Below are 11,585 nucleotides of genomic sequence, written 5' to 3'. Positions count from 1 at the left end.
ATGCCAACAAACAGGTTGAACAAGAGGAGCCTCGGCACGTGATCAACATGATCATCAAGGGAGTTGATTTCCCTCAAGGGCCAATGATAAAATTCACTAAAATGTCTATCACGAGGGAACAACACACCAGGATTATGTTCCGGAGGGAGCTATCTTGTTCAGCGACGAAGATGCCGAGGGCATTGTACAGACTCACAACAATGCACTGGTAATATATGTACTTATCGATAAATCTTGGGTTAAACGTGTGTTTATTGACCCAGGTAGCTCGACCAACATCAACAGATCAAGGGTCGTAGAGCAATTTGGATCACAAGATCAAATCGTACCGGCAGTCCGGGTATTGAATGGATTCTATATGGCATGTGAGACCACGAAAGAAAAGATAACTTTGCTGGTAAACACCACCGGGACAATAAAAAAAAAGGTTCTACGTGATTGAAGGGGATATGGGATATAACGCTTTATTCGGAAGGCCATGGATCCAAACCATGAGGGCGGTACTTTCGATCTTGCACCAGGCGCTAAAATTTCCCACACCGGGGGGAGTCAAAACGGTCTACGGAGAACAGTTGGCCATAAGGGAAATGTTTGATCTCGACGGAGTGATCCCGTTTTCTGTGCTCTCAACATCTAGGAGCGCTGAACCGACCAAAAACGAAGAGATTAAATAGCAATCACTGATACTGGCCTCAGCCAAACTAGACAAACAGGAAGAGCAAGGAGCGGACGATGAGGGCGATTATAGCGTCGCGAGGTCATTTATGGCTCTCGATGACACAGACGCCACAAAATCAACTGTTTAAGAGTTGGACCAAGTTATATTAATCGAGCATGTGCCAGATCGAAAGGTATACCTGGGCACGGGGTTAACTCTCGAGCTCAAGAAAAAACTTATCGATTTTCTCAAAGCTAACACCAATTGTTTTGCTTGGTCCCATCTTGACAAGCTATGTTTGTACCAAAAGTTCAACCCGGTTAAGCAGAAGAGAAGGTAACAGTTCAAGATGAAGCACGCGTTCATCAAGGATAAGGTATCGAAACTCCTAAAAATAGGGTCCATTTGTGAAGTTAAATATCCGAATTGATTAGCTAATGCAGTGGTAGTACCTAAAAAGGAAATAAATTAAGGATGTGTGTGGATTATAAAGATCTAAATCGAGCATGCCCAAATGATTCTTTCCCTTTGCCTAACATCGATCGAATGATCGATGCGACATCCTGGAACGAGATACTCAGCTTTCTTGACACCTACTCAGGGTACTACCAAATTCGGATGGACCCCGACAATCAAGAAAAAACTTCTTTCATAACGAAATTTGGTACCTACTGCTATAACATAATGTCATTTAAATTAAATAATGTCAGTCCCACCTACCAACGCCCATAAACCAGATGTTCGAAGAACAAATAGGAAAATCAATGGAAGTTTATATTGACGATATGTTGGAAACCTTTCGCATACTAAGGAAATACAACATGAAGCTAAATCCGGAGAAGTACGCATTCGGGGTCGGTACGGGCAAATTCCTTAGATTCATGGTATCTAATTGGGGAATAGAGATCAACCCCAACAATAATGGCCATCAAGGACATCACCATAGTTGACAACGTCAAGGCGTTTCAGAGACTAACCGAGCATATAGCCGCATTGGGCGGATTCATCTTGAGGTCGTCAGACAAGAGCCATCGGTTCTTCTCCCTATTGAAATAGAAGAAGAATTTTTCTTGAACTCAAGAGTGCCAATAAGATTTGGATGGACTCAAGCCATACCTGTCGAGCCCCCCTTTGGTGCACACTTCGAAGGAAGCCGAACAGCTGTACCACTACTTGGAGGTTTTCGAGGTGGCGGTAAGTGGTGTCTTAGTCCAGGAGGAAAAAGGTACACAATTTCCTATTCGTTATGTTAGCAGAACCCTAGGTGATGCCGAAACAAGATATCTTAACATTGAAAAGTTAGAGCTTGCCTTGCTAAGCGTTTCCAAGTCAACGTAACGTTCGAAGTGAAAGTGGAACGGATGTGGAGATACTTGGATAAATTGCAGGGTAGATGGCAATTTTCCTGTCTTCAGGTTGAATGGTCATTATTCAGGAGATCCTTTTTCGGCCTACTGGCTAGATGCTTAGGTCCGGGAGAGACCGAATACGCTATGATAGAAGTTCACGAGGGCACTTGCGGGAACCATTCAGGGGCAGAATCCTTAGTTCAGAAGTTAATGAGAGCTGGGCCAGCTACCACTGGAATGAAATGGAGAAGGATGTGAAAGACCTTTTGCGAAAATGCGAAGAGTGCCAAAGCCATAATCGATGATTCATCAACTAGGAGAGATTCCCGATGATTCATCAACTATGAGACATGCCCGATGATTCATCAAGTGGGGAATGGACATCGTCGGCCCCCTGTCATGGGCGCCCGGTAAAGTCCAATACATACTACTCATGACCAATTATTTTTCTAAATGGATTGAGGCCCAGTCGTTAGAGAAGGTGAGCGAGAAAGAAGTCATCGACTTCATCTGATATCACATAATCTGTCGATTTGGGATACCGGCCTAGATCATCTACGAAAATGGAAAACAATTCGTCGGCAACAAGGTAAGTAAGTTTTTCAAAGACCATAAGATCAAGAAGATATTATCAACACCTTACCACTCTAGTGGGAACAAGACTACTTTGAGGAAGTCTTGGCTTTCTTTGGCTTAGGGGTCTGAACCTCTACCTCTTCCACCTTTTCACTTTGATGGACCAGGTCCATCTCATCCAACTCAACAGACTCAACCACTTTTTCTTTCCCTTTATCCACTCTTTTCTTCTTACTCCCCTCTAAAGCTCTCTGCAACTCCTCCTCACTCTGCTTTGGCTTGCTCCTTGTAGTTCTTTCTCTTAGAAAAGGAATATCAGTGGTCTCAGAAGGAGCATCTTTCCATTTCTTGTTGGCTCTTGCTGTCCCAGAGGTTGTAGCTTTAGGAGTTCTATTCTTCTTGGGTTGGTAACTGTCACTTAACTTTTTCAAGAGATCAGTCAGGGTTTCCTCAACAGATGAACCAGGTTCGTCTACTTGCTTTCCAAGATTTACTAGCCCTTCAGCGGCTTCTCTTGATCCACTCCCCCCTGTGTGCCTGCCACCTTCTTCCTCCTTCTCCGGCTCAGCTCCACAAATAGCCATTCTAGCAGATTTAGAGGTGGGTGAAGACTCTTTCTCTTTTTCAATTTTGTTTTTACCACCTCTCCTTCTTGTCTCGGGCATTTCCACATCTATCACAAATCCAACCAGGATGAACCTAGTTTCCAAATTTTTATCGATCTCAAAAATAATCTCAGATGAAGGATTTGGGACAGAAGTTATCTGTTCAGAATCGGAAGACCCAGTTTCTTTCCGCTCAATCACTGATTTAAAGGGATTACTCGAAATTTGTGAGTTTTGGGCTTGGCTTGCTTGAAGCTGGGCATTTAATTTTTGAGATAAAGCACCGCTGTCCACGGTTTTTCTAGCAAGCATTTTGACTCTCCTTTTACTAGGTTGGGGGATAGAACTAGGTTGAGGGGTTGTATAGGAAGAGGAAGGAGTAGGGGTGGAGGAGTACCAGGGTTATTCCAGAGGTTAGACATTTTGGTTATGGCTTTGTGATAAAGAAAAAAGCTTAGATTGAATTCGAAGGCAAGGAGAGAAGAAAGGGTTTCGATGGCTTTTCAGAAATAATGAAGAGTTTGCAGATTTGATGAGGGATTTAAAGGAGAAGTGTAATTAATGCACAACGGCAACTTTTTGTGGTCAATTAGAAGTCTATTCATTCTGCAATTTTCAGTTTAGAATGATGGTTACAGCTCCCCTAGAATCTAGGTGTATTAATTAGGTGAGGATTCTTTTGTTGAAACGGAACTGGTTCAAATTTTTATTGGATAGGCTTTGGAAGAGTATGGACTTGGGTAGAGTTCTGCTCATGATTTATATATTAGTATTTCAAAATGTGCATACTGTAGAATACATACCTTATTTTTAGATGAACCAGCACTGATGAACCAGGTTCTTCATTAAGAATCCTCTCAACCATGTCTCAATTTGCAAAAATAGAGAAAATTTCATTAGAGACCCGTAATTCATATTAAACATGGCATAGGAGTATACTATTTACAGTATGAGACTGAGCAACAATTAATTAGGTAATTTACACAAATTTTAGATTTTCTAACCAAATTCTTTTTTCCATGTACAATCTGAAGTGGTTCGCTTAGGTGATCTTAATCATCCCTAATTCTAACATGTTCCTTTCAAAGTGCTATCTACTTAGTGCTTTTGTAAAGATATCACAATCTGCTTATCAATAGAACAAAACTCTATAGTGATCAATCCCTTCTCATAATTGTCCCGTAAAAAGTGATGTCTAACAACTATGTGCTTTGTTCTTTTATGATGAACGGGGTTCTTTGTCAAACTAATAGCACTAGTGTTATCATAAAACATAGGGATACATCCAACATCGATTCCAAAATCCCTCAATTACTGTTTAATACACAATAGTTGAGCACAACATGAGGTAGCAGCAACATACTCATCTTCAGCAGTAGATAAGGCCACTGAATTTTGCTGTTTGGTGGCCCAAGACACAAGACATGAGCCAAGAAAGTGTGCCATACCTGAGGTGCTCTTTCTATCCATAAGAAAACCTGCATAGTCAGCATCAGCATATCCCACAAGATTACAATTACTACCTTTTAGATACCAAAGACAAAGATCAGTGGTGCCTTTTAGGTATCTCAAGATTCTTTTTACATCAGTCAAGTGAGATTCCTATGGATTTGTCTGAAATCTTGCATAAAGTCCTACACTGAAAACAATGTCAGGTCTACTAGCAGTGAGATACAATAATGAACCAATCATTCCCCTATACAACTTCTGATCAACAAATGAACCAGGTTCATCTATATCTAACTTTGTGGCTGTTGCAATAAGAGTGTCGATTTCTTTGGAATCTTCCATTTTAAACCTTTTAAGCAACTCTTTTACATACTTCTGCTGATGGATCATAGTTCCATTTGAATTTTGTTTAATTTGTAAGCCTAAAAAGAAATTAAGCTTACCCATCATGCTCAATTTAAATTCACTCCCCATTAGTTTAGCAAAATCTTCACTTAACTTATCAGTAGTTGCTCCAAGTATTATATCATCAACATATATCTGAATTACCAAGAGATCTTTACATTTTTTTTCAAGAACAAAGTATTGTCAATTTTACCTCTCTTGTAGTCATGCTCAAGCAAAAACTTTGATAATCTTTCATATCATGCTCTTGGCGCCTGCTTGAGCCCATAAAGTGCTTTGTCAAGTTTGTACACATGATCAGGACTTTCCTTGCTTTCAAACCCTGGAGGTTGCTTGACAAACACTTCTTCCTTTAGATAGCCATTAAGGAAGGCACTCTTGACATCCATCTGGTGAAGGGTGAATTCCATGTAAGCAGCGAAGGATATGAGGAGTCTTATTGCTTCCAACCTTGTGACTAGAGCAAAGGTTTCATCATAGTTTATGCCCTCCTCTTGGCCATATCCTTGTACCACCAATCTTGCCTTGTTCCTTGTAACTATTCCATCTTCATCAAGTTTGTTTCTAAAGACCCATTTTGTGCCAATTACTGATATGTTCTTGGGTCTTGGTACCAGATGCCAAACTTGACTCCTTTCAAATTGGTTGAGTTCATCTTGCATTGTATTTACCCAGTTTGCATCCTGCAAAGCCTCAGCAACATTTTTAGGTTCAATAAGAGATAAGAAGGCATCAAAAGGACAGAGATTCTTTAATGAAGATCTGGTTTTGATTCCAGAGGTTGGATCAGTAATTATGTTCTCAATGAGATGAGAAGTTTGATACTTGTAAGGTTTCACAACCAATTGGTTTCCCCTTGATATTCCTTCAGTGTTTTTTTGTTGTGGAATAAATTCATGGACAGGTTCCATTGAGGTTTAGGGATCATTTCCTCTTTGTTCTGTTCCCCCTATTAGGTTGCCCTAGGTAAAAAGACCTGTTCCATCACATGTTCCTTCTTCCAGTGCTGCTTTCGTCTGGGCTGTGGTTTCATTTAAGTTGCTCACCAGCCCAATTGCTTCATCATCATGTTCCGGTCTCTCAGAAAGAATGTTAGTTTCATCAAAAACTACATGAATACTTTCTTCAACACACATAGTTCTTTTGTTATAAACTTTATAAGCTTTACTATGTGAAGAATATCACAAGAATACTCCCTCATCACTTCTTGAATCAAACTTACCTAGGGAGTCATTACCATTGTTGTGCACAAAGCACTTTCATCCAAATGCATTAAGATGGGATATGTTTGGTTTTCTTCCTTTAAGTAAATCATAGGGAGTCTTCTCTACTAGAGATCTTGTCATGCACCTATTATGATATAGCATGCAATATTTACATCTTTTGCCCAGAAGATATGGTGCAGCTTACTAGAAAGAAGCATAGTCCTAGACATATCATCAAGAGTCCTATTCTTTCTTTCAACTACTCCATTTTGTTGTAGACTTCTAGGGGCAGAAAGATTATTATCTATGCCATGCAAATCACAAAATTCAGCAAATTTAGCATTTTCAAATTCAGTACCATGATCAGACGTAGTTGATGCAAGTTGATTTCCTAATTGTTTCTGAGTTTTTCTAACAAAGGAAGTGAACATGTCAAATGCTTCAACTTTAGATGTTAAAAACAGTGTCCAAGTAAACCTAGAATAATCATCAACAAGTACCATCACATATCTCTTACCACCTCTACTTAATGTTCTCATTGGACCATAGAGATCCATATGAACCAGTTCCATCGTTCTGGTGGTACTTACCACTTTCTTGCATTTAAAAGAGGATTTTACCTGCTTCTCCCCTCGCACAAGCCTCACAAACTTTATCTTCCTTGAACTTAATGTTAGGCAGTCCTATCACAAAGTCATTGGAGACTAATTTGTTGAGCTGACTTAGACTTGCATGTCCAAGCCTCTTACGCCAAAGGAGCGGATCACTATCCAGCACACTTCAGCAAGTTAGTTCATTCTCTGAGAGTGTGGACAGATCTATAATATATATATTATTCACTCTTTTACCCTGCAAAACAATCTTGCCATTGATAAGATTTATCACAAAACATTTAGTAGAGGTGAATGCTACCAAGTTACCTCTATCACACATTGTGACACACTGATTAGGCTATACTTCAAGCCGTCTATCAAGTAGACATTCTCAGTGGAATGAGAGTCATCCTTACCTACCTTACAAACCACAATGATTTCACCTTTCTTTCCATTTCCAAAGGAGACATTTCCTCTTTTGAGGTCCTCAAGTGAAAGGAACTGGTCCTTGCTTCCTATCATATGCTTTAAGCAGCCACTATCCATGTACCATATTTGGCTGCTCCCCTTCACTTGAACCTACAAAAGGAAATCATAGGTTAGTCTTAGGAACCCAAACTAGTTTGTGTCCCTTTCTATAAGCAAAAGGATGAATTAAATTCTGTTTAGCCCTACTTGGTAACCAATTCTTCCCTTGAACATATTTTTTGTTCTTTTGACTGGCCCTTTCTTTTGCGTTACATTCACTTTTATAGTGACCAGTCTTACCACAGTGAGTACAAATCTTGTTCTTAGTAAGAGTGAGGTACTTTCATTTAGGATCCCACTTAGGTAGTTGATTCCCAAAACCAAGTCCTCTTCTATTGCTACTTTGATGTTCATGTAGCCATGACAAAGCATCGGAGGACCTATCCCATTTACTAGTTCTGTCTAGTTCATGCTTGACCTTGCCTAGATCCTCCTTTAGCACTCTTACCTGCTCATCCTTCATATACAACTCATCATTCAGTTTTCCTACATTTTCTTCTAAAGTGAGTTGTGTGCAATCAACTGTCTTCTTACTGGTTCCTAGTTTCAATTTTAGATTTTCAGATTTTAACTCATAAAAACATTTGCTTCAAATGTATGAACCTTGTTCTTCAGAGCAGTATTTTCACTCATAGTCTCACTAACTTTGAGTTCCAGGTTCTTACACTTTGCTTTTAAAATCACACAATCCTTAAACAACTATTCTTTTTCTTTATTTATTACCTCAGATTCATCAATGAAATCTAGCAATAATTTAGGGAGTTTTTCTTTAGACAAAAACATAAACTTGTCTTTGAGATGAATTATGCTTACCTTTGTTCCTCATGAGATTCCCCATCTGATTCTCCAATTGCCATAAGTGCTTGTTCATCTCCATTTTCATCATCTGATTCCTCATCTGAACTTTCTCCCCAAGCAGCAACCATAGCCTTTGTTGATCCTTTGTTCTTCTTCGAATGAACCTGTTCCTTCATTCAGATCTTTCCTTCTTCCATTCAATTTCCCATTGAGGCCAGTTCTTAATGTGATGATCAGTCTTCCCACACTTGTAGCAACCTTCATTGGTCATTTTTCTAGGAACACTTTCTTTGTTGTAATTTCCACCTCTTGAAGAACCTTTTCCTCTCATAAGGTATTTCTTGAAGTCCTTGGTGATCATAGCCATTTCATCTTCCTCCAGATCAGCACCTTCGGTGATTCTGAGTGCCAGGCTCCTTTCCTTCTTGGGTACATCCATTTTCATGGTTCGCCTTCTAGGTTCATAAGCAGTGAGATTTCCAATTAGCTCATCCAACCTAAGAGTGGCAATGTTTTTTGATTCCTAAATGGCAGTGCTTTTGCTCGCCCAAGTAACTGGCAGAACCGTTGTCAGAATCTTCTCAACTTTATCTTCTTCAAGAATAACCCTTCCAAGAGACTTAAGTTCGTTTATTAGTGTGGTGAACCTTGTATACATCTCTTGGATGGTTTCCCCTTCCTTCATGGTGAAATTCTCATATTGAGAATATAGTAGTGTTTCTCTGGACCTCTTCACTTGAGGTGTTCCTTCATGGGCCACTTGCAAAGTGTCCCAGATTTCCTTGGCAGTGATACAACTTTGTATTCTACTTTACTCATCTGGACCGAGTCCGCAAACAAGCCATTTTTTAGCTTTAGCATTCTTCTCCCACTTTCTCAAGTCCTCAGCAGTGCAGTCAGCTGTTGTTTTTGGCACCTCTTCTCCTTCGGCATTTTTCTTCATGGTAGCCAGTGGACCATCTGTGACAATGTCCCATAGCTCATAGTCTTCTCCTATGATGTTATCTCTCATCATATTTTTCCACCAAGAGTAATACTGGCCGTTAAAGAGTGGTGGCCTAGCAGTGGATTGCCCTTCCCAGTTTCTAGGTGGTGCACTCATCTTGGTCTTCTCCTAAGGTGTTAGCTTCTTCAAGGATAACCTGCTCTGATACCAAATTGATATTTTATACGTTAATACCACACAAGAGGGGGGGGTGATTTGTGTGGTATCCAATTTTTTACGTGCACAGATTATAGAAGGACATGGTTCTTCTATGTATTATAACTACTACTGTTGCGGAATAATAAGTACAGAAAATAAATAACACAGAGATTTTTATGTAGAAAACACTTGGCTCAAAAGGTGAAAAAAACACGACCTACTTCCCAGTGGAATTTTCCCAAAACTCTTTACTAAATCAGTGAGCCAAAACAGCATTTAGAAAAACTCTTTTGTAAACCTAGGATTTCCTCTAACCCTTTGTAGCAAACTAGCCTCTAGCTATTTGCGACAAACTTAAAGTTAACTCTAACGTGAAAACATAAAGTACCTATTACAGACGCTTCTAGATAAAGCTAAAAAGGTACAAGCTAAAATCACCTACTACAAATAACTATACTAAAAGACAACAATTAGAACTAGTTCTTTTAGCTGGTTCAAGTAGCATCAGATTCGCACACTCAAATATCACTAGAACTGCTTAAAAAATTGCCTCGCTATTTTGCTGTCAATTCTTGCTTAACTTCTGCTTTTGTGCATCCCTGTATAATAAGAACATTATGCAAAATATAGGAGTTAGTAGATAAAGAATTAACTAGAATCCTAATGCTACTCTTCCTTGGTGGAAGAGTTCTAGTTAAACTCAACTGCTAAATCCTTCCTTATCTTAGATACTGTTCTTACTGAATAAGGAGTCCTTCACCTTATCGTTTTTGCAATCGTTTCGATCAGGAGATATCTTATTCTACCAGCATACACTTATCTCCTGCATGTGCACCCCACGTGCCATGACTCTGCCGGTGTCTATGTCTGCCAGTGATGGATCTGGTACATATCTGAGTTCCTTTGTCAATCTTCAAAACTATTCTCTTTCTTGGGCCACACAAGGAAACTTCAGTATTTCTCTTTGAAAGTTTACATATGACAAAGACTAGACCGAATGAATCGCACACATCAATTGCCACTAAATTCCACTTTTATAGAACTAATAAGAATACCACAAAAGAGGAAGCAAGTATCCATGCATGGTTGCTGAGTAGCAAAATTGTTTTACTCGTGATCCTACTTTTTTCCAACACGTTCGAGGTGTAGGAAAATTTGGGGGAGATGCAGAATTAAATAATTGGGGTTTATCGGGGCATATGTTGCGAGCTTCATGGATAAGTGAGAGAATCTCTATGCAAATACATGTAATGCATTAATTTTCCATAAACACCGATTGTGGATAAAATTTTACCCTCTTAATTATCATGACCCAGAATCTGCATGTCGTTATGGCGCCTATCTCAATACTAGGCAAGCTAACAACCTCAATAAAACACAAAATCTTTTAAGATTGGAAACATAATATTTGAGTTCAATAGAAAACATCACAATTACAGATTCAAAACACTCCCAAAACCCGGTGTCACTGAGTACGTGAGCATCTAAATGATAGCAAAGTTTGACTAATAAAAACACTATCTCATCAATATAGAATAGTTCAATAACTGAAAGGAAGAGAATCAAGATCAGTGGATGCCAAACAGCTACCTTGATAGTATGATAACACTCTGAGATATACCAGTCTCTATGTCCTCAAGCACCTGGATCTGCACACGAGGTGCAGAGTGTAGTATGAGTACAACCAACTCAATAAGTAACAAGACTAAAATTTGGGCTGAAAGTATCCAATATAGAAATAACAGTACGGAAATGTAGGCATGCTTTCAAGTTCAACAGTTAAACTCAGTATAAAAAAATAGATCAATAATACATTATATGAGGAATATGACATCTTAGTGGAAAACCTCGTGTGCCCACGATCACTAATTACTTGGTCACTCAGTACTTTATATGGAAAATCAAGTCTAGGGAAATTCCATACTGTATATGGAAAATCCACTCCAGGGAAATTCCATCATGTATATATATACATCGACTTACAATCAGCCACTCAGTACCGTATAAGGCCAATCCAGCCCTAGGGTATTTTATCCCCAAATATAAATAATTTGGACAAGATCCATGCCCAGGGAATTCATCACAATTATAAATAAATAAGGAAAGTCCATGCCTGGAAAAAACCATCCCGAATATATAATCATCTATGCTCACTGTAGGGGGTGCAGACTCTGGAGGGGCTCCTTCAGCCCAAGCATGATATAAAGTCGATATGACCTGCTGCAGGCGGGTTGCCCCGATCCATATAATAATAAAGCCTATAAGGCCTGCTGCA

At 39.4% G+C, this 11,585-nt stretch overlaps 1 protein-coding gene across 1 annotated transcript; it reads right to left on the bottom strand.

The window, feature by feature from the left end:
• Positions 1-4,499: 4,499 nt before the first annotated feature.
• Positions 4,500-8,342, bottom strand: LOC138898168 (uncharacterized). Its single transcript, XM_070184209.1, has 9 exons — positions 8,182-8,342; positions 7,817-7,955; positions 7,205-7,419; positions 6,868-7,013; positions 6,019-6,165; positions 5,714-5,907; positions 4,827-5,015; positions 4,637-4,711; positions 4,500-4,586 (listed from the first exon to the last, which is right to left on the bottom strand). Exons 1-9 carry the CDS (start codon positions 8,340-8,342, stop codon positions 4,500-4,502), a joined length of 1,353 nt encoding a protein of 450 aa, XP_070040310.1.
• Positions 8,343-11,585: the final 3,243 nt, after the last annotated feature.

Source organism: Nicotiana tomentosiformis, chromosome 8 (assembly GCF_000390325.3).
Source record: "Nicotiana tomentosiformis chromosome 8, ASM39032v3, whole genome shotgun sequence".
Taxonomy (NCBI): domain Eukaryota; kingdom Viridiplantae; phylum Streptophyta; class Magnoliopsida; order Solanales; family Solanaceae; genus Nicotiana; species Nicotiana tomentosiformis.
The sequence above is the reverse complement of the archived record's forward strand: the minus strand, read 5'-3'. Positions and strand labels throughout refer to the sequence as shown.

Coding starts and splice junctions, on each gene's coding strand:
- LOC138898168 (XM_070184209.1), bottom strand. CDS start 8,342: ATGAAGGAACAGGTTCATTCGAAGAAGAACAAAGGATCAACAAAGGCT. Junction 7,420..7,816: donor TGTATATGAAGGATGAGCAG/GTAAGAGTGCTA, acceptor TTCCTTTTGTAG/GTTCAAGTGAAGGGGAGCAG. Junction 7,014..7,204: donor TACTTGATAGACGGCTTGAA/GTATAGCCTAAT, acceptor TGTGCTGGATAG/TGATCCGCTCCTTTGGCGTA.